Source organism: Poecilia reticulata, chromosome 16, assembly GCF_904066995.2.
Source record: "Poecilia reticulata chromosome 16, P_reticulata-male-v2, whole genome shotgun sequence".
Taxonomy (NCBI): domain Eukaryota; kingdom Metazoa; phylum Chordata; class Actinopteri; order Cyprinodontiformes; family Poeciliidae; genus Poecilia; species Poecilia reticulata.
In genome coordinates, this window is record NC_088845.1 from 13,466,311 (window position 1) to 13,488,619 (window position 22,309).

Genomic DNA, 22,309 nt, shown 5'->3' on the forward strand with positions numbered 1-22,309 from the left:
CAGATATTATATCTGTAACTGTTACAGATAGACGAACTGATTTGTAGCAGAAAAAACTACATGTAAAATATATTTGTTTTCTTGCAGACTTTTACTGAATCAGTGTTTCCAGATTGATGCCTTATGTCACTTTGCGTTATTACAGGCAAAGCCCTTATAATTATAGTTTCTAACAAAACAAACAGCACGGAAATGTGAACCTCAGTGAGGGATGTAAGAACAAGATTAAAGAAGATCTGAAATACATCCTCAAAAGGCAAACACTGTCTTTATTCAACATGAATATAAAATAATGGCTTTGCTGTATGTTCGCCGCAAGTGAGCTGCATAAAGTCAAGCATATATAATTTAAAAAGAGATATTTAAAATGATCTGTGCGCATTTAAAATTCACATGTAGCAATACTAGCAAACACGTTCAACTTATATCTATTTGATTGCATAAAAAGTTCATGTTTTTCTCAATAAATTATGACGCCTTTGGACACTTAATTTATTGAAGTAACTCAATTTGATTTGATAATTGCTCACAGAGTGATATATTTTAAAACCAGAAATTATTTTTCTTTGAAAATTAGAAAGTTACATAAGACAATAAGTAAAATCCTGTGCTAGGTCCATGTTACGGCCTACACAGTCCTGGGTAAAAATGTTGACTTTACAGTCTTAGATAAAAACAGGTGGACAATGAGTGCTGCACTGAAGCATATCACTGGAAAGTTGTGTGGAGGGAAAAAATTCTGTCACCTTCATGACACACCAATGCACTAAAAAAGGCTAACCCAACTACTGAATAGATACATTGTTTAAATTTTCCGTTAAAATTTTAAGGTTTTCTTAAACTTATGACAATTAACAAAAACAAATGTCTGAAAATATATATCCCACCTTTTATAATGAATATAAACTATGTGAGTTGTATTTTTTGAATGAATAAGTACATTTTTTGACAATTATTTTACAAACCGAGGTGCACCTGCAGATGTAAGAGGATTTTACGACTGCTGAGGGTCACCTGGGGTCACGCAGTCTCACTTGACAAATGATTTAATTTTACACTTATTCAGGAAAACTATCAGAAAGTCAGCAATTTAAATAATTTAAAGTTGATTTAATAATTTCTACTGATTGTGTGTTAGTTTTGCTAACATTTGCTGCACACTCCACGTGGTTGCATATTGACCAGTAAATATCCTGAAAAATAGTGTAATTAAATTAACTGTTATTATATTTTACCTTCATATAATCATTGCTTGAATGTAACTCAAGAAGTTTAATACTGTAAAAAACTATGCTTGAATTCAACATTCACTAAGCACATAACTGTCTAAGCCGAGTTTAATACAGTTAACTTTGACCTTTACATGGAAAAGCAGCAATAAATCTCTAAACCTACAGTCTGTAACTTTTATAAAGAATTTCTTTTTTCTCATTTGTTGAAACTGTCACCATGTTGTGACAGTTTATGAGACAAATCTGTGAAAAGATCAATCTCCTCCGCCTCCTTCCTGAGCTGCTATTACTGTCTGAAGAAATGCTCCGCTCCGATCCAAATATCAACCAATCAGAGCCAGAGGGCTGGACTTAGTGCTGTCAATTAACTTCGTGTACTCTCGCTAAAACGTGTTAACGTCGGAGAAACAACTTCCCATTTCTGGAAAACAGTTTATGCTAACTAGCCTTAGCTTTCACAACATGCTATGCCAGCTGCAGGGTAGCAGAGAGCAAAGGGCCAGGGGGAGCAACACACGAGATATTGATTGACAGCTCTAAGACCCGCCTCTTGGTTCTGATTGGTTGTTTCTAGTTAGCAATGGGAGAAGGTAGAGGAGCTTGACTCATACCATCCATACTATCACAACTTTTAACAAATATGTAATAAAATATTTATAAAAGTGACGTACTGCAGCTTTAAGTACATGTAAACAATTCCAATTCATTCTTTTTAATGGTCAAACAATTACTATTTATCTCAAAATCTATGAAAGAGGTAAATATTAATTCTTATTCCTCATTATCTGTGGATGAAGATGTCTGAAGTGTCTTTATGTTTATAAAATTCAATTTGTTTTCCAGTTATGATATGCTTACCATTAGGATGCTTAAGTTTTAAGAATTAATGATAAAAATAAGTCAGCTATTTTAAGGTGATAAAAACCCTTTTATCTTTAAAATTGTTACTGAAATTGTGGAGCTGCATAGGTTGATTGGGAATCTTCAACATTGTGAATGTTGTTATGAATCTCTTAAAGTGGCAGGCACATAGTGCCATTTTATAGCATAATCAATTGCTATAAAATTTGATAGCAAAAATGGCAATTTTATAACTTCAGTTAACACAACTGTGTGTTATAAAAAATCCTATCAAATATGACTTAAAAGAAATTTGACATTGTAATTTAGCTTCATGAAATTGGGCCTCTGTCTCTTTAAAAACTCCTGCCTTTAGGAAGTTATCACATCTCTCCTCTATTTATCCTCTAATTATATTTTTTTTACCACAGTTTCAATGAGAAGTAGCTCAGTGCCAAAGCTCACTGAGGCGTTTGCTAATTGCTGTTGCTAGTCTGAAGGAGCAGAGTGAGGGAGTAACATGAAAGCTTGCAAAAAGCAGCTCCAAGGAGGAGCTGTGGTTTGGGGGTGGAGCTAGATCCACCCAGGTGTTTTGAACAGCTTGGAGATGAAAGGGATTTCTCAAAAAATGGATGAAAGAATAAAAGCAACACTCCAGAAATAACACTATAGCATCATATATAGCTAAAAAGAAGTTGATTTTACGTGATACTGGTCCTTTAAATTTATGGATTGTGACTATGTTTCTTGAGATAACAGATGTGGGACAGATGTATTGGAGCAGCAAGGCGGCCTCAGGCCCAAACAGGGTCACTAACATCATTTTCATAGAAGCTAAACTATACCAGAATTATGAAATCCAGATGTGCTCCTGCTTTGTTCTCCTGTCGACTTGTTGCACATTAAAGTTTGTTTTACTTTCTAACAATAAACACTGCCAACATAAATCACTTTTCAGTAGCACTGCTGGTTTACTTTTTACGAAACCAGCAGCCAAAACTCACATAGATTCGCAATATGAATAGTTTCTGGCACCAGATGAATGTGTGACAAGATGGTGGATAAATCTTTACAGATAAACAGTTTAAACAGCTTTCTTTGCATGCTGTCTGATTTGAGCGCAGCTTAAATTGTTTACTACTTTTTCTCGCTGAAACTGCACGTTGTGGTTTCTTTTAATGAAGTGGTTTATGGAACTGCTTCCGACCAGCAGCAGCAGCAGCTCTGCTGGTCGTGTTGGTGCAGTTGCGCACCTGTTGGCGTGGGACCGTTTTGATTTTCCTGATGGAGAATCAGAGGTAATATTTGAGAGAGAAGGCCTCGGGTAAACACTGAACCTCTGCAGGGTGTTTGACCCGCACACTGCCGGCATGCCGTCCACCTGCGTGAGCACCACTCACAACAAAATCCATCACTTTATTCCCTTATTTTTATGTATTTATTGCATAGTTTTAACACCAGCTGGACGCCCGGTGAGTATTATGGTCTGTCACTAGAGGACCTGATCTCCTCCAAGGACCATCTGTGTGGTGTTTTCTTTTTTTTTTTTTTTTTTTTTTTTTTTTTTAACCTTCTTGTCTTTTTAGGTGTTGTATATTATTATGGGATGTATGCTGCCACTGATGGAGTATTATGGTCTGTCCATTGGAGCAAGGGAGGGGGGGTGTCACTATGACAACGGGGTTGCTAAGGGGGCTGGGACTTCCAGTGGAAAGGGGAAGAAGTGTGCATGTGCATGAGCATAGTGCATGCATGTGCGCGTGCATGTTGGAGGGGGTGGGGGCAGCCGGAGTATTATGGTCTGTCCGTTGCGAGGTAACTATGCAGAGTCCTGCGTGCGTGTGGGAGGGAGAGGGGGGGATTATTATGGGATGTCTGCCCCCTTTGTGTGTTTGTGAGGATGTTAGCTAAGCGCTGCCTGTAAGGTAAGGGGGAAACAAGAAGTGGGGGACGGAGCCGCGTGTTTGGGGTCATTGCGAAAAGAAACAGAAATATCACTCGGGGATTTAATGGGTGAGCACCCTAGGACAACGTCTGGAGCTGAAGCAGTGTGATTGGTTTTTATTTGTCGCTCCGAAAGAGGGAGCACACCTCGAATCGGACTACACGCACACTACAGTAAGTTTCCAATATTTGAAGGCAGGAATTTTTAAAGCTTAAACTTTTCTCTGATGCATCTTTCTCATAAGAGGCTGTGCATTTATTGTTTTGTTTTTTTAATAACATGGATAAATGTCACCTGTAAGTTGATCCACTCTTTTGTTGGGATCTACCTGCATAATAACTTGTTTGTTTTGACAGGTGGACAATTTAATAGTGTGTGTTTACAATTGCAACTGGGCAGGCTTCGAGCCAATCAAATGTATCATTATTTGTTTTTTTCCAGCACCAAGCGCCCAACCACCACTCCTCACTCCCCCCCTACTCACACGCTACCCTCCCTTCCTGGACACCCCCGGTCCATTCTCCACCAGTCCCACGTCATTTTCCCTCCTCCCTCGCCGACCGAGGAGCGAGGTTTTACGGGGGATTAATTCGCCCTGCAAAGAAATAAATTTAAACCTTTCGTAGGGGGAAAATGTCGTGTAGCGAAGATGAGAGGGACGACTTTGGAGCGCCAGAGGAGCATTCAGTTCTTCACGGTAAGCTCGGCGTTTGCCCCCCTTTCTTTCTCTCCCTCCTTTCCCCGAAGAAAGGTCCATCTCTGTGTAACTTGAGCTTCTCCGCGATGCTAGCTGAAGCTAGCCGGGAGTATTCGGCTCGGCTCGGCTCGGGTCACTCGCCATGACAGATTAGTTAGCTAACTTGAGAAGCAAGTGTTCACACTTTTCGTTATTTATTTATTTTATATTTTTTAAAGAAACATCGCTAATGTGTTAATAAGAGTGTGGCCTGTTAAAGTTTTATTTTATTTTATTTTTAGCGTTAGGAAATCGGGTAAGTTTAAACCTGTGCTGTTGTGGCATTCACGGACGCATTCATGTGTGCGCGCGTGCACAGCCGTTTGCCCAGTCGTGCCAGATGGAACAGCGCGCGCGTTCGTTCGTGGTCTTCTCCCCCTCCGGCCTGCAGTCGTGTTTTCTCTCCTGAAACTAATAATAATGCGAGCATGTCTCCTTTGCAGATGAAGAAGAGCCGGAGGATGTTGTCTCCGACCTGGACGAGGTACCCAAGTCGAAGAAGAAGAAGAAAGCCAAGAAGAGCAGCAGAGAGAGCCGGAGCAGCAAGAGGCAAAGACCCATCCGGGAGGTGAGCTCGCTGCCCTTGTCAAAGTTTGCATGCTGGATATTTAAATTGATGTATTTATTTGTGAGGGAGCTTAGAAAAACTTTTTTTTTAATTCCCTAGTTTTGCAGCAGGTTCCTTGAGGGTTTCAATTCAGCAAGCAAACAGGCAGTTTGTGTCGTGAAAAATTGCAATGCATAAGCAAATAATTTTCCCCATTAAAAATGAGGGAAATTAATTCCACCCACAGCTATGCTTAAATATGATCCACACTCAGTTGGAGTAATTTTCAACATAATGGAGTCACAAATTACATAATAATACTGATGTTTTCCCCCCAATTATTGTAAAAAAAATATTTTCTGCTATTCTAAATATTTATTTGACTTACTCCTATTCCTCGTTTTCATTTTTACATAAGAAATATAAAATATAGATACAAGTAAGATATAAGGTTTTCCCTTCAAACTTGCAGTATGTAACTTTAAAAAAAAATGTTTTTTTTTACATATTTGTTAAAACTGTCTCTGTGTCGTGACAGCATAGTTTGAGACAGATAAACATCAATCTCCTCCAGCTCTTCCCATCTGAAGAAATGCACCAACCATAAACAACCAATCAGGAGGCGGGTCTTAGCGCTGTCAATCAGTGCTGCTAAGTGCACTAATGAGAAGAAAAAATATTTTTTATGAAAGTTACATACCGCATCTTTAACATATAAATTATATTTAGAAATTGCCAGCTCTAACATAGGACGAATAAAAATAAAACCCTTATTATTCATATTTCTACAAATTAAAAATGTAAAAACCTCAAATATGATTACATTAAATTGAATTTGCACCAATAATATAGACAGAAGCTTTTAAATTACTTGCATCTATTAACTGTTTGTATATTTTTGGAATTGGTCATGAGAAGCTCACGCTGAGCTTCAGCCTCTCATCCATTGATCAATTTTCCATCTGTGGCTTGTAAAGAAACTTACAGAGCATCCAAACTTTGCTGACGTTGATGTGATAAGTTTAAAAACTTTTTAAACTCAGTTTTTTAAGGATATCAATCTTAGTGACCAAAATCAGAACTCTTGGGTAGAGTAGTTGTGAACATTGTGATGGTGAAAATGAAAGTGCTTCAGTGAAAGGAAAATGAGTTAATCATAATTTAAATTATCATTACAATATTTAGCAATAATATCTCAATGTTATTTCCTAAAATAGCTCTTACTGGCACCCATTATGCCACTAGAAAAAATATTTTCTGTAATTTCTTGTTTTAATTTGAATAATAATTGAACTTTTTTGCACGATGCGACAGGATTCCAGAATAAGGGATTTTTTTTTGTCTTGTAACGATAAAATTATTATGGATGTAGTATTATGTAGCATTTTAACGTGCAAACATCTTCAAATTGTAAAAACTAAGAATGAACAATATATTTGTGCAATGCAGTGAACAATCAGTGTTAAAGTAAATCATATAAACAGAATCTTGGGTTTATGCTGAGTATGAAATAGGTTTACTATTTGGGTCTCAAGTGACCTGGTTATATTCACTGTACAGTATTATGAAATATTTGATAAATGGAACTATGAAAACATTTCAGATCCCTCACAACAAAAGTGGTTGTTTTGTCAAACCAGCAGTTAAAAATCATAACTTTTAGTTTGCAATATTACAACTAGGAAAACACCATTGAATTTTGACTAATGAGCCTAAAAGAGTATCATAACCTCTGCAAGCGACAAATGGAAAAAATAAAACCTGGTAAGGAGCCGTGCCCTCTTGTAATTAGTAAAGTGGGTCTGTATTTTGTAGGAACTGCCGGTCAGCTCCCCAGAGCACCTGATGGGAATGGAGGCGGCAGAGAGGGATGCAGATGAGGGAGGTATGCGGTCAGAGAGTGAAGGGAGTGATTACGCCCCTGGGAGAAAAAAGAAGAAACGCTCAAGCTCTGCAAAAGACAAGAAGAAAGGAGGTGGGGCCGGAGAGAAAGGAGGCTCTAAGAGCAAACGCAAAGATCCGGAACCAGAAGACGACGATGACGACGACGATGACTGCCAGGTAAAGTTTTATTGTTTACTCCCTGCGGAAGGAGCGAATGCAGCTCCTGGAGGAATGAAGTTCCTCTGACTGGCTTTGTTTTCCAACTTCTTTGCTCCCACCACAGCCGAAAAGCTCCGCCCAGCTGCTGGAGGCCTGGGGCATGAAGGACATCGATCATGTCTTTACTCAGGAAGACTACAGCTCTCTCACCAACTACAAGGCTTTCAGCCAGTTTGTTAGGTGAGGGGAAAACTAGAGGTGCATCGATCTGACATTAATATCTGTACTGACATTGAAAAAAATGATACATTGGGTATCGGTGACAGTATGCTTGATACATAAGGTTAGGTCTGTGCATTCTAATTCTATGCTTTATTATTTATTTTACATCATATTTAGAATTTCTAATTGCACTTTCTGAACCATTTGAAAGAAGGTTTAATGCAGTTAATTTTTAGGTTTTTGACCAAAACAGCTTATTAGTTTGAGTTTATTTATTGTTCATTTTGCATCGGCTGTTTTACTCCTAACTGAACTGACTGAACAAATTAAAGTTTTGTTGATTTTAAATGGTTGACCAAGCTAGTGAAGATATTCATCCATTTAAATGATCAAATAAATTTGTAATTATGTACATTTATGTCTGTTTTTATAAAAAGAAATGGTTTAATTCAGCTCTGTTTCTCTGTATCGGCTCGGTATCAGCTGATACCAGACCTCAGATATCGGTATTGGCATTGGGAGAGAAAAAAGTGAATCGGGACAACAACATATCTTGTTTCTTTCTTGTTCCCAGTAGTAAATATGTAAATAAACTTCTAAAAAGAAACAATAAACTTTGTCGTTTTTAGACCTTTAATTGCAGCAAAGAATCCCAAAATACCCGTATCCAAGATGATGACCTTAATGATGGCTAAGTGGAGAGAATTCAGCACCAACAACCCGCTGAAGGTATTACAACTCTCTTATAATTATTCTCTGTTATTTCATGTTAAGATGCTCAAAATTAGCAAAAACTCTCACTCTGTGCCGTTCCCTCCTCCCAGGGTTGCGCCACAGCCAATGCAGCCCTTGCAGCTGCCAATGTGGCTGCAGCAGTGGAGAACATGGTGGCTGTGGGGACTGATGGAGGCGTGGAGGCTGCCCCTGCTGCCACCCCTGTGACTACTCCCTCTCCTGCCCCTGCCTCTGTTGCTGCTGCCGCTCCAACACCTGCACCGCCCCCAGCGCCGGCTCCAGCTCCAGCTCCCCCACTCCGCAAGGCCAAGACCAAAGAGGGAAAAGGTACAGCAGATATCCAAAGCTAGAAATACTGTTTTTGATCTAACACTGAGAATAATGGTAATTTGAAAATTCACTTTTAATTCTTGTGTTTTAGGTCCAAATGCTCGCAAAAGGTCAAAACCTACACCAAAGCCTCCCCCTAAGCCAAAACCCAAGAAGGTGGCCCCACTTAAAATCAAACTAGGGGGCCTCAACAGCAAGAGAAAGCGCTCCTCTGTAAGATATTTATTCACTTTCTACAGCTGGTTTATTATGTTTAAGGATGTTTGGGGGGATTGTTCTTTGGTGCATCAGAAAGATACAAAACAAACAAAAAACATGAACATAAAGAAGTTAGATTCAACCAGTGTTGGGTGATATAGACTCAGAATTTTATTGCAATATTTTGTGGTACTATTGTGATAATGGTGATGATAAAAAAACGATGTAATACTTCTTTTTTAGGTAACTTTGTGGCTGTGACTGTATGGTACAGCAATTACAGTGCCACAATAACAAATACAGCTCTTGAAAAACATTCCTGTTTGAAATGATCTACTAAAGGACGCCACTTACTTAAATAAATGCGATTTAAACTGAATATTGTAACTGTATTTAATCATATTTTCAAATTTACTGATAATTATTGATGCGGTCATGGAACAAACAGTGGAGAAAACAGTAAAAATTAAATTTACGTTTTATTTTAACATCTTTAGTTGAAATTTATTGAGACAATAATAAATTCTTATTGCGGTAAGACATTTTTCACAATAGTGATAAATGGTCTGACAAATGCTGGAAAATGTTGAATTTGATTATATGATTTAAAAAAAACTGAACAATTCTGGATAAGTTTGGGATGCCAGGGATGAAAAGCTTGACAAGAGTAGTGATCTGTTTGTAATGCAAACAGATCACTACTGCTATTTTTGCCAAGAATACAAACTGGTTTAAATAGTTAAGCCCCAGTTTTATCTGTACTCCTGTAGGTTTTATTCTTACAACAATCTTTCTGACTTAAAAGTCATTAATGTAGAGGAAACTAAAGATTAGGGTGAACTACTTAAATGTTTGCACTTATAAAACAAAACGCACAACATTTTAAGATGAAAAATGTGTATAGACTTTATTTTAGGAATTGTCTTCTTTTACCTTTGCGTCTGATCAGAGCGATGAAGACGAGCCTGATGGCGACAGCGACTTTGAAGACGGCAGTTTCTCAGTGTCCGACGGCTCCAACCGCAGCAGCCGTCCTAAAAAGAAATCCAAAAATGCGAAAAAGAAGAAGAAAGGTTTGGAAAAAAAAAATGCTTTGGGAATGTTCACTCTTAACTGTAGAAAAACCTTGAATTACAATTTGAAGATTTGGAAAGAGCTTGATTTCAGCATAAACATTACTTATAGTTGAAACTAGATATTTTCATCCATCTAATAAAAAGTCCTGTTTTTTCTCACTTTCTGATGTTAAAGCAGACTAAAATTTTTCTTATTTTAGGTTAGTTACAGTGATCAGAATAATTTATATTTGCTAAATCCAGAAAACTTGGTAAAAACATTTTTTAGAGCCTTTCTTTGGTACGACTTTGTATTTTGTGTTTAAGCTTTTAATTTGAGCATGGAGGTCATTTACTTTAACATTATTTATTTGGATTGTTTCAGTGCAAAGATTATTTATTATTCCTTATAGCTTAATAAGTTATTGATCTATATAGTTGAGATACAGGTCTTATATTTTGTGCATTAAACAATGTTATTGAAATTTTTATTTATTTTTGTTAAGTGTTTTGTTCTTGGACCAGTCAGTTGTATGTGAGAGACATTTCAAACCATAACATTTTGTTATATTTCATTTTACATTGTCCCTGCTGAAGAATGTTGAATATCATCACAGACATTATTAATTAACAGGAAGAAAGGATGTCATATACTAGGGAATTGAAACCTTCTTTTTAGTTCATCTGTATTGTTTTTATCTCCAAAGTGCGGTGCTGGAAAAGTTTGAAAATTTGCCTTGAAAATGTTTGAATTTCACTTTGTGAAAAATGTACAAACCTTGTTTCAGAACAAACATCAGTCTAGTACAGGAAGATTCACTACGTCATTCAAGTTTATGGTGAGCTGCTTCCTGTTTTCACTGACACATTTATTTCTGGGACTCTTTTTTTGTCAGTGGAGGCAGAAGATGGCGATGGCTATGAGACTGACCACCAGGACTACTGCGAGGTGTGCCAGCAGGGAGGAGAGATTATTTTGTGTGACACCTGTCCCAGAGCTTATCACATGGTGTGTCTGGACCCCGACATGGAGAAGGCTCCAGAGGGCAAGTGGAGCTGTCCACACTGTGTGAGTACAAATCATCAGAACTAGGGCTGCACCGATTGCAGTTTTCTGGCCGATCACCTGCTGATTCTGATTTTGGCAGATTGTGATTATTTTTGTCTGAAATGTTGCTAAATATAGTAAGAAAGTTGCTGAGTTGACAACAGTGGGGTGACCTGATGGGCTGGTCTGCAGGGTTTCTTCCAGTGTGTTTAAGCCTGGCGGGCCACCAGGCTTCACTTACACCCCCACCAGGCTAAACATGGTTTGTTTTCGTATTCCAGTTTTTTTTTTATACACCAATAACAGTGACAGCAAAGATGGTTTAAAGAATCTCTCTGGTGGAAATATAGGAAGCACACTGACAACATAGTATGCTCAGTATGTGAACACATAGTGAGACTGAGGTGTTTTTTTGTTCTTTTTTCTAATTCACCTTAACTCTGTAACCACTGTCTGTTTTTACCAATCTACAAACTAAAAACTTCAGTAGATTAAGTGACAAGTCACGAATAACTGTTTGACACTTTAATTAGGATTAAACATATTTATTGTAATTGTATTTTTTCTTAATGTTTGCCTTTTTTAAGAATTTATAGTTGGTGTTTAGATGTTGTTAATAATGTCTTTCCACAACACATAACAATCAAGTGATGGTTTCAAATTTCCTGTCAAATTTAAAAAAATGTTTAGCTCCAAAATACAGTGGGCTGCTGGACGACCGCCATCTCTCACAGCAAAGCAAAATGGGACATTGGTTGATTTTTAGACCTTTTCAGAGGCAGACAAGATCGGTTTCACATATAAGTATCTATCGGCTGACCACTGTTCTCAGGGCTCATTTATTGTAGCACCCTAATCAGAGCCACCCAGGTTGGAGGTTTGAGTATTTTGGGCTTGCTTCTAAAATGTTGTGCACTACTTTAGAGAATTTCTGGAAAACAAGAAGGAAAATTGACTTTTTAGCTTTGGCACTTTAGTTCTGTCTCTGCCTAACATTACATTTCTCTGTCTGTCGTCTCTCATTTCTCTTCCATACATCCCACCCTCCATCTTCTATTTCCTCCTGTCCCCCCTCTCCCACTCCTTCCCTCTGACTCCACATGCACACGCATTCAATGCACGCTCCACACCCTCCACCGCTCTTGCTCCCGAATCCCCCCACCTCTCCCATTTTCCTTTCATGCCATTCCGCATACCTCCCTCCCCCCTCAACATGCACCACCTCCTCCTCATGTGTCTGATTGCAACACCAAGGAGAAAGAGGGGATCCAGTGGGAGGCTAGAGATGATCTGTCCGAGGCTGAAGGGGAGGACGATGACGACAGGAGAGATGATGGCATGGAGGAGGAAGACGACCACCACATTGAGTTCTGCAGAGTGTGTAAGGACGGTGGAGAGCTGCTCTGCTGTGACACCTGCCCCTCCTCCTACCACATCCACTGCCTGAACCCTCCTCTCCCCGAGATTCCCAACGGAGAGTGGATCTGCCCCCGCTGCAAGGTGAGCACCGAGTCTGCATCTGCGCATGCTCTGGAGGTTCTGAATCTGGATTGCAAATGCAGCTTTCTACTGCAGATACAGCTGATCCTCCCGATCAGGATAAGTTTACATATTGTACCACAGACATACTTTGCCAGTCATGCACCTCTGATTAAGGTTCTTTCACCACAACCATATTTTCCTGGATGATTAATTGTACCAGAAGTTACTGCAATAAACAATAATATTGTTGTTTTGAGAATATTTTCAAGTGATATAATTACAAAACAATGCAGGAATATATTCTCAAAGATCAGTAAACTGTAAATTCTATTGAATATTTAGCATTGGAACTGGAAGACATTTTAAATATCCAAAATAAATAAACAAAACAACAGACACAACAAATAAAATGGATTCTGAATACTCAGTAATCAAAACCGCCCTTCAAAAAATGGCTATTTGAGACCAAATCACCATACTGAGGACCTTTGTCATCCAGTTTTTGGTAAAAAGAGAGAAAATTGAAAAATGATAAATCATGCAAGTCATGATTAATTGATTTAATGCTTATTGCGACAGGCCTACATGACAATTATGAAAGCAGTTCAGTGCAAACCTTTTAAGCCACTCCTCATTTCTTTGTTGTTATCCTCCTGACTCGCGTCTTGTCCCTTCGTCCAGTGTCCCCCAATGAAAGGAAAAGTGCAGAAGGTTTTAACGTGGCGTTGGGGGGAACCTCCAGCCTCCATGCCTGTCCCTCGGCCTGCTGACCTGCCTGCTGATGCTCCTGATCCCCCTCCTCTGGCCGGTCGTCGGGAGAGGGAGTTCTTTGTCAAATGGTGCAATATGTCCTACTGGCACTGCTCCTGGGTGCTGGAGCTGCAGGTACGTATCGTCCCTTAAAAATGTGTGGAAAGTTTATCAAACATTTTACTAATTTGAACAGTTATTCTCTAATGTGGGAGTTAACTAAGCTTTTACCCCAACATTTAATATAACGGCACCTTAAACCGTTCCTCTGCTTCCCTGCAGCTGGAGCTGAACTGCCAGGTCATGTTCCGTAACTACCAGAGGAAGACCGACATGGACGAACCTCCACCTGTGGACTTTGGAGGCGAAGGCGATGATGACAAGAGCACAAAGAGAAAAAACAAAGATCCTCTGTTTGTTCACATGGAGGAGGACTTTGGACGCTTTGGGGTTAAGATAGAGTGGCTGATGATCCACCGTGTCCTTAACCACAGGTAGGGGAAATATGCAAAATGGAGACCGAGCATATAACCTAAAAAACAAGTTGTTTTAACTCTTATTTTGGATCATATTTAACATTTATATTAGTTTGGCGGTTGCTACACCTTTAGGTGTTTCTTAAAGTGACTTATTATGGTTTCTTGATTGGTTAATAAGCTTTTTTAGGGCCTCTGTCACTTTAAATCGAAATAAGCTGCTGCTGGCCACCGCCCAAGCTCTAACTCAACAGTTACACTCACACATGAAAATGGCTGCAAACAGATTTGCATTTGTGCATCCATACATTTTTGAAAAGCATTAGTAGAGCCTCCTGCACAACCAACTGAAATGCAGCATGTGATCTCTGGATAGTAAGTGAGCAACGAAATACTTTTCTTTTCCAGCAGCCATTGTACAGTGGGTAGGGTACCGGTAAAACCAGCTGACCAAATGTGCTGGAGCTCCGCTTGGGATGCTAGGCAACAGGCCAGTGCCTGTCGATTGTGACTTAACAATAAAGAATTTTTTGAGACATTAAGTTGTCGCCACAAAATTTTTTTCGCACTTGGGCTGTTTTTAGAAACTATAATGTAATACTGATCATTTTAAAACATTAAGCTCCATGTTTCCTATGTGTTTTTTAATGCTAGTGTTGACAAGAAGAACAACGTTCATTACTTAATAAAATGGAGAGATCTGCCCTATGACCAGTCAACTTGGGAAAGTGAAGACATGGACATACCTGAGTATGATACGTACAAACAGATATACTGGAATCACAGGTATGGAAGGGTTCATTATATCTAAGGAAACTGTTTAATGTAAATGGAGCCAAGTGTTTGAGGGGGAAATGTTTATCTTAATTTAGTCACTTATTTTCTGGACTAAATAGAGAGCTGATGATGGGCGAGGAGGGGAGACCCGGCAAAAAACTGAAGAAAACGGTCAAAGTCAAAAAGGCGGAACGGCCACCTGCTAATCCAGTTGTAGATGTAAGTCTGTTTTATCTACCATTAAATTAAATAAAATTTTTGTACTTTGGTGTAATCTGTTTTACTGTTTTATTTGTTGGCAGTATAACAATCAGTTCTGTGAATATTTTCTTCCTACCAGCCCACCATCAAGTTTGATCGCCAACCCGACTACCTGGACAGTACAGGCGGCACGCTGCATCCCTACCAGCTGGAGGGCTTGAACTGGCTCCGGTTCTCATGGGCCCAGGCCACCGACACCATCCTGGCTGATGAGATGGGTTTAGGCAAAACGGTTCAAACGGCTGTCTTCCTGTATTCTCTGTATAAGGAGGTGAGAATCCAGAGTGAGAATCCTTGGTATTATTTGTGATAAGTGAGGTTTTATTAAGGTTGGACAATATAAATGAAATACTGGTACGAAATTTCATGATATTGATAATTGTCAATATTGATAATTATTGATAATTTTTTCTATTTAAATATCTGAAATACTGCCAAACTGGTGGTGTTACCTTTTCTGTTTTATCAATAGTTATCACTCTGCACCATTTTTTATTCTTAAGCAGTTACGAGCCACAGTGGTGAAACCTAAAACTCCTGCTGCACAAGTTACTCAGCAGACTGTTGCTAGGTAACCATAGAGTGAGTGAGTTGCTAGCTAACCAAAGAGTGAGCGAGTTGATTCCACCAACCTTAGCTTAGTTGGCCGTGAGAAGTTCAAATTCAAATTCAGAAAAGCCCAAAAGGGAAATTGAATGTTTTTGTAACTCATATTAATTAAAATTCTTTAGAGAGTTATTGTAGATAGTGTTGGCTGAAGGCAGGAAAGATCTTTTGTAGCTGTCTGTCTATCTTGGGGAAACACTCAGTTTCCCCAAGATAGTTTCATGAAGAGGACAGTGAGGGTTGTCCATAATTTTCTTGATTTTTGAAGAGTCCATCATAAACTGAGCAGCTCAGAATTCAGTGAATATTCTTTGTACTGAATATTCTATATATTATTGTTGATAATGCTTCTCTCACGATATGTATTATTAATTTATTGTCCAGTCCTAGGTTTTATGTGTTTTATTCTTGCATTAAGAACAGTTGTATGCCAACAAAATGACAACCTTTTAGATTATTTTACATCTGGAGATCTTTTCCTGTCAAGTCTGCCCTCCTCTGTCATTCAGTGAAGGTGGTCGGGGTCTCAGACATGCGACACACACTAACTTTGCCCAAAAAAGGGGATAAGTTCAAAGTTCGAATCTCTATTCTAAAGGCAGGGCAAGACATGCGTTTTTATGTGTTGATTTGAACTTTTTAAATTGGTCTAATCCTGCATTCTACTGTCACAGGGTCACTCCAAAGGTCCCTTCCTGGTCAGCGCTCCTCTGTCCACCATTATTAACTGGGAAAGAGAGTTTGAGATGTGGGCCCCCGATATGTACGTGGTTACTTACGTTGGGGACAAAGACAGCAGGGCTGTTATCAGAGAGAACGAGTTCTCGTTCGAGGGAAATGCCATAAGGGGAGGGAAGAAGGCCTCCAAGATGAAGGTAGGGAGTTGATAAAAAAGCAAGAGTTACAGGACAGATTGATTTGTTTATTGAAATCCAACTGAAGTTTCGCCCAACCTCTGCACTCAACAGAAAGACTCGACAGTGAAGTTCCACGTTCTGCTGACGTCCTATGAGTTGATCACCATCGACCAGGCTGTGCTGGGGTCCATCGAATGGGCTTGCCTGGTCGTTGATGAGGCACACAGACTCAAAAACAACCAGTCCAAGGTAATAATAAATCCTGAATGATCCATTAATGGCACCATTAGAGCGGGTGGATTTTATCTTCCCAAAAATATTTCTGTAATAAGACATTGTCTTTCTCAAGCTAAGACATTAGCCCATCCTCTTATAACTTGCTAATTGTATTACTGCAATGCTCTTTTGTTTGGTGCTTCTTGCTAATATCTGCTTCACTACTGACAGATATTTTTTTTATTATTTTTATGAGCCTTTTTTGGAATGTTTTTAACCACTTTGTGTTGTCCTGTCTTTAATCCTGTGAAGCACTTTGTATTGTCCAACATTGCAAGAAAGGTGTCATACAAATAAAGATTGATACTAAGAGTGCATTCACACCAGCCATGTTTAGTCCACTTTAATCGAACTTTAGCTCATTTGCTAAGAAAGTCCGGTTCATTTAGGGAGGTGTGAATGTGCAATCTAACCGATGCTGACCAAAAAAGCAAACTGGTTTGTCTAAAATCCTTGGACTTGGTTTGATTAAAGTGAACCCTGGTTCGAATGCATATATGTTAGCTAAGCGGACAGAGACTGCTTGAAAAGCAGGGAATTCTGGGTAAATACAACCAAAACAAACACAAGAATCTAATTCTAGAGGGAGAAATAAATGGCTTGTGGTGTTTTCTTAAAGACAAAAGAAATCCTTAAACCGATAAAATATGACACTACTTTTTTTTTTGTTTACATTTTGTGAAGACGGAAGTTGCGCTCAATGTCTTCTTCAGAGGTTTTTGCGTTGTTTCCTTCAGTAGTTCTTGGTGCAGCGCCACCCACGGGAGGGGTGGAACAGGTTTTTCAAAGGCTTGGATTGTTTAATACAGTGCAGTGTGAAAGCAAATGTAACAAATGTTCCAGTTTTTGTTTCCAGTTGAGACTACCAGACTGTCAGGTGTGGAAACACCTTAAGACTTCATTGCTACTTTTTTCTTTACAGTACTGTTTTTATTCATAAGGATAATTTAAAAAGATGTTTTGTTTTTATTCTTTCAGTTCTTCAGAGTGCTGAACAACTACTCGCTGCAACATAAGCTTCTGCTGACTGGGACTCCTCTTCAGAACAACCTGGAGGAGCTTTTCCACTTGTTGAACTTCTTAACCCCGGAGAGATTCAAGTCAGTAGCTCTGCAGCAGTCGTGAACGTGGCTGTTTTTCTTGGAGCCTCCACCTGCAAAGAGTGGTAATGATGGATTTATTTTCTGCAGCAACCTTGAAGGGTTTCTGGAGGAATTTGCAGACATTGCCAAAGAGGACCAGATCAAGAAACTCCATGACATGCTGGGACCACACATGCTCAGGAGGCTGAAGGCTGATGTGTTTAAACACATGCCTTCGAAGACGGAGCTCATTGTCCGGGTGGAGCTGAGCCCCATGCAGAAGTAAGCAACACGTTTAAATGTAACTGCTTTAAAAACTTACTTTGAAAGAGTCTTTTTATTATTTATTGTGGAAACTTTAAACCCCAAACTATTGCTTGCTATGAGTTCTGCTCCTGTACTCCCATCTGATTTTGCTTTTGTTCTAACTTTTCCCATATATTAATGTGGTTTTGCTAATACAGGAAATACTACAAGTTTATTCTGACACGCAACTTTGAGGCGTTGAACACTCGAGGAGGTGGGAACCAGGTGTCTCTGCTCAACGTCGTCATGGACCTTAAAAAGTGCTGCAATCATCCCTACCTCTTTCCAGCCGCTGCAACAGTAGGTTTTATGTTTCATTCAATCAATTTTGTTCACTGAGACATGCAGTCCTTTACATTGCCGTGAAGAGACATACACTCTTCACGGCAATGAATTGCATTTAATTTTTTTTATTTAATACAAGGCTTAAAATATTTTCTCAAGACTGGGTTTTAAAAAAATAGTTTCAATTCCTCATTAATAGCTCAAAATTAATAGCTTTTATGTAAATCCATTACTTTGGAAAATGCTTGATTTCTGTATAAAGTCTTTGAAAGTGCTTGATATTCTAACTGCATAGTTTTGTTATAAAGTGCAATTTAACACTTGATTAAAAGCCTAAATTTGGAAAACATTTACAGTTGGAGTCACACCTAAAAAAACAGACACATTTTTTCTTCACTGTCTGAATTTAAATCAAACTAAATGTTTATCGTTTTAGGTTAAAAAAAATTTTTTGGTTTGTGTATTGTTCTCCACTAAGGTAGGGGTATGTGTGTGTGTGCGCGTGTGCGTGCGTGTGGGGGTGTGCTCGTGTGTGTGTGTATGTGTGTGAGTGTGAGTGAGAGACATTTCAAAACATAACATTTTGTTCTTTTAGTTTATTTTGTCCCTACTGTTGAATGCAGAATACTATCAGAAGAGATTATGAATAACAGTATCAAATTGTGTCATATAATGATTAATTGAAACTGTCTTTTTTTATTCATTTGTGTTGCTTTCATCTCCAAAGTCTGGTGAAAATTTACCTTAAAAATTCTTGGAACTGCTTGAATTTTACCGTGGGAAAAGTGGACACACCTTAAATCTCATGCAAGTTCTTCTCCTTTTTCAGGAGGCTCCCAAACTTCCAAATGGCATGTATGAAGGTACTGCCCTGACCAAAGCTTCAGGGAAGCTGATGCTTCTTCACAAGATGATGAAGAAGCTGAAAGAAGGAGGCCACAGGGTTCTGGTTTTCTCCCAGATGACCAAGATGCTCGACCTGCTGGAAGACTTCCTGGAGAACGAAGGCTACAAATATGAGAGGATTGATGGCGGAGTCACCGGCAACATGAGACAAGAAGCCATCGATCGCTTTAATGGTGAGATGTGTGTTTGCATATTTATCTTTGCCTCACTTGATAGTTGATATTTGCTTTTCTCATTTGAAGTCTGCCCTTTGCCCCAACAGCTCCAGGAGCTCAGCAGTTTGCGTTCCTCCTCTCAACCCGGGCCGGTGGCTTGGGGATTAATCTCGCCTCTGCTGACACAGTCATCATCTACGACTCTGACTGGAACCCCCACAATGACATCCAGGTAGGCCTGGACGCTGTCTTAAATGTGCTTGTATGCAGCTGTGTTTGGGTTCTGGTTGATCATCGTGTGCTACTCGCAGGCTTTCAGTAGAGCTCATCGTATTGGCCAGAACAGGAAAGTGATGATCTATCGGTTTGTTACCAAAGCATCTGTTGAGGAGAGGATCACACAGGTTCGGAAAAAAGAAAGTGATTATTAAAAAAAATGAATTTTACGCACCTAAATGTTTATGTTGTGTTCTTTTCGTTGTCAGGTGGCGAAGAAGAAGATGATGCTGACTCACCTGGTGGTGCGGCCCGGACTTGGTTCCAAGACGGGCTCCATGTCAAAGCAGGAACTTGACGACATTCTCAAGTTTGGAACCGAAGAGCTGTTCAAGGATGAAGTTGGAGAAGGTGAGGAGAAAATATTTAGCAAAAAGAAATCCAGGGTTATGCAGACGGTCGGGGAAAAAAGAAAGTCTCAGATCCAATGATCTTAACTTAAGTTTTTGCAAGCTGATTTTCCACTCATGTCCTTGGAGTCCATTTAGTTGTGTCTAAGCCTGTCGCAACAAGCAATTAATCAATTAATTGCAAGATATATTAGAAGGAGCTCAATAATTTCCATTCTGATGATTAATATTTTTTTAGAGACATCATTATCTAATTTGTTCATGGTTTCTGTTATGTGTTCTTTGCTTTTCTGTAATTTGTGGTATTGGCTGTGGAAAAACTACAAATCCCATGAATATCATAAGTCCTGTTGAAAGCAATTTACCCTCCAGACATTCAGCCTTTCCAGCAAAGCTGCAAAAGTATTGTGCTTCTGAAACTGGCTTATTGTTCGCATGTCCAATTAAAACCAACCATTCCTGCTCCAGTGTCTACTAATAGGCTCCATGTCATGAAGAAGTGCATATTTAATGATGTTTTGCTTGGAAACACTGACACTGAAACTTTGTCCTGGGAGATTTTCATAAGAGGTTGAGATTAATTGGCTTTCCTGAATAGCAGATGACTGATGTCTTGGGTATAAATTCTTTCATTTCCTCGTCTTTTTCCTTGCCTCGCCTTCAGGAGACAACAAGGAGGATGACAGCAGTGTGATTCACTATGACGACCAGGCAATTGACCGCTTGCTGGACAGGAACCAGGATGCCACGGAGGACACGGAGCTGCAGAGCATGAACGAATACCTCAGCTCCTTTAAAGTGGCCCAGTATGTTGTCAAAGATGAGGACGATGAGGTAAAGTGTAGGACTTGTTAGTTTATCTCGTTTGACAGTCAACATGCGTCTTATTACTCCTGTACTCTTAAAGCATGTTGACTGGATAAAACAGGTTAAGGAGGTTTATGTTGTATGTGAGCCACACATGTCTTCTTTCTTTGAGGAGGAGGAGGTAGAAAGAGAGGTGATCAAGCAGGAGGAAAGCGTTGATCCCGACTACTGGGAGAAACTGCTTCGACACCATTATGAGCAGCAACAGGAAGATCTCGCCCGCAATTTGGGCAAAGGCAAACGTACTCGAAAGCCGGTCAACTACAATGACGGCTCCCAGGAGGACCGAGGTATAAGACAGGGTACAGAACAATATATAATGCAACCTCTTCTCTGTGTGTGTATGTGCTGTTTGTGTCTGTGTGGTCATGTTAGGAGAGCTAAGTAGAACTTTGCATGATATTTAATCTCATAAAACCTAGAATGATGTAGTGCCAGTCATAAAATTGCTTTTTTTAAATTACAAAAGTGGAAATTAATCACTTCTCTTCATTCAGTTAGACATAGATTTACACAGAACAACACTCATTAGATTAATTGTAAACATCTCTTATTTATGTTAACTACATTTTAGAGGTGTGTAAAATAAAACCTTTATCAAACATTTTCACCTTTCTTATTGTAGTTTTCACTTCCTTTTAAAAGTAGGACAATAAAATTAGTTTCTTTGCCTAATAGGGCAGCTGTTAGGAGAAATGTGATCAACTAATCAAATTGTAGCAGCTGTTTACAAAATTTCTTGTTTTTTTCCCCAACTGATTATAAACATAAGTCAGAGTTTCAAGAGGACAATTAGAGACATTTTTTGCTTCCATTTTGTTTTTTGACTTTGTTTCAACCGTTTTTAATGAGGCCCCGAGATGACGAGAACCATCTGATATCAAAATACCAAATTATTACAAGCTACATAAAAGTACTAAGATCTATACAATACCATCATAAGTAAAATAAATTTAAAAAAATGGCAATGCCAATAAAAGTCTTAATATTTTTATTACTGTATTTCAGTTTTGGTTTGTTTATCTTTGCAACCAAACTAAAGGATTCTAAGAAAAATCTGAAAACGTCTTTTCTCTTTGGGAGAAAAACTAGCTGGTAGCTAGATGTTTGTTGTTTCTTAGTCTTATCAGCTTGTCATCAGGCGGTCAAAGGTTTTGTCCTGTTTAAGTTCTCATTCATAATGGTTTCTGTCTGTTCTGTGTAGACTGGCAGGAGGATCAGTCTGACAACCAGTCTGATTACTCAGTGGCCTCAGAGGAGGGAGACGAGGACTTTGACGAACGCTCTGAAGGTATGGCTCCATCTCTGAAGGTTGCTGATGTGAAGAGGTGGGTTGTATGTGCATTCCTGAAACGTCTGAGTCCACCCTCCAAGCCGTACGGTGTTAAAGTTTATGGTGTCTAAAGTTTGATGCTGGCGCTCCAGTCGTAGAGTTTTAAGGAACATCTCCGGCTCGTTGACTAACAGGCTTCCCACCGCCCCGTCTGCAGATACTTATACAGATTCAGACGACACCTACGATGTCCTCCTCGACAATCTCAACAACAACTCACGAAACAACACTTGTCAGTGCATCATCTGCGTTGAGCGTAGAGTGAGAAGAAAAGACAAAAAGAAAGGAAAGGGAAAAAATCAAGCAATCAACGATTTATCAGCGAGCTGAACT

General features: G+C 39.2%; 1 protein-coding gene across 1 annotated transcript in view; it reads left to right on the forward strand.

The window, feature by feature from the left end:
- The first annotated feature begins 3,930 nt into the window (after nt 1-3,930).
- The window catches only part of chd4b (chromodomain helicase DNA binding protein 4b), a 36,898-nt gene continuing 18,519 nt past the window's right edge, over nt 3,931-22,309 (forward strand). Inside the window, 28 exon segments of the mRNA XM_008431422.3 lie at nt 3,931-4,190; nt 4,459-4,714; nt 5,197-5,321; nt 7,116-7,361; nt 7,468-7,583; nt 8,195-8,294; nt 8,390-8,627; nt 8,722-8,843; nt 9,778-9,901; nt 10,780-10,952; nt 12,186-12,431; nt 13,095-13,298; nt 13,446-13,657; nt 14,294-14,425; nt 14,536-14,635; nt 14,757-14,948; nt 15,958-16,158; nt 16,252-16,389; nt 17,395-17,516; nt 17,607-17,780; nt 17,963-18,104; nt 18,919-19,168; nt 19,258-19,382; nt 19,462-19,554; nt 19,636-19,777; nt 20,441-20,610; nt 20,756-20,933; nt 21,848-21,934. Of these exon segments, the coding sequence (XP_008429644.2) occupies nt 4,651-4,714; nt 5,197-5,321; nt 7,116-7,361; nt 7,468-7,583; nt 8,195-8,294; nt 8,390-8,627; nt 8,722-8,843; nt 9,778-9,901; nt 10,780-10,952; nt 12,186-12,431; nt 13,095-13,298; nt 13,446-13,657; nt 14,294-14,425; nt 14,536-14,635; nt 14,757-14,948; nt 15,958-16,158; nt 16,252-16,389; nt 17,395-17,516; nt 17,607-17,780; nt 17,963-18,104; nt 18,919-19,168; nt 19,258-19,382; nt 19,462-19,554; nt 19,636-19,777; nt 20,441-20,610; nt 20,756-20,933; nt 21,848-21,934 (4,216 nt within the window). The 5' untranslated portion in view covers nt 3,931-4,190; nt 4,459-4,650.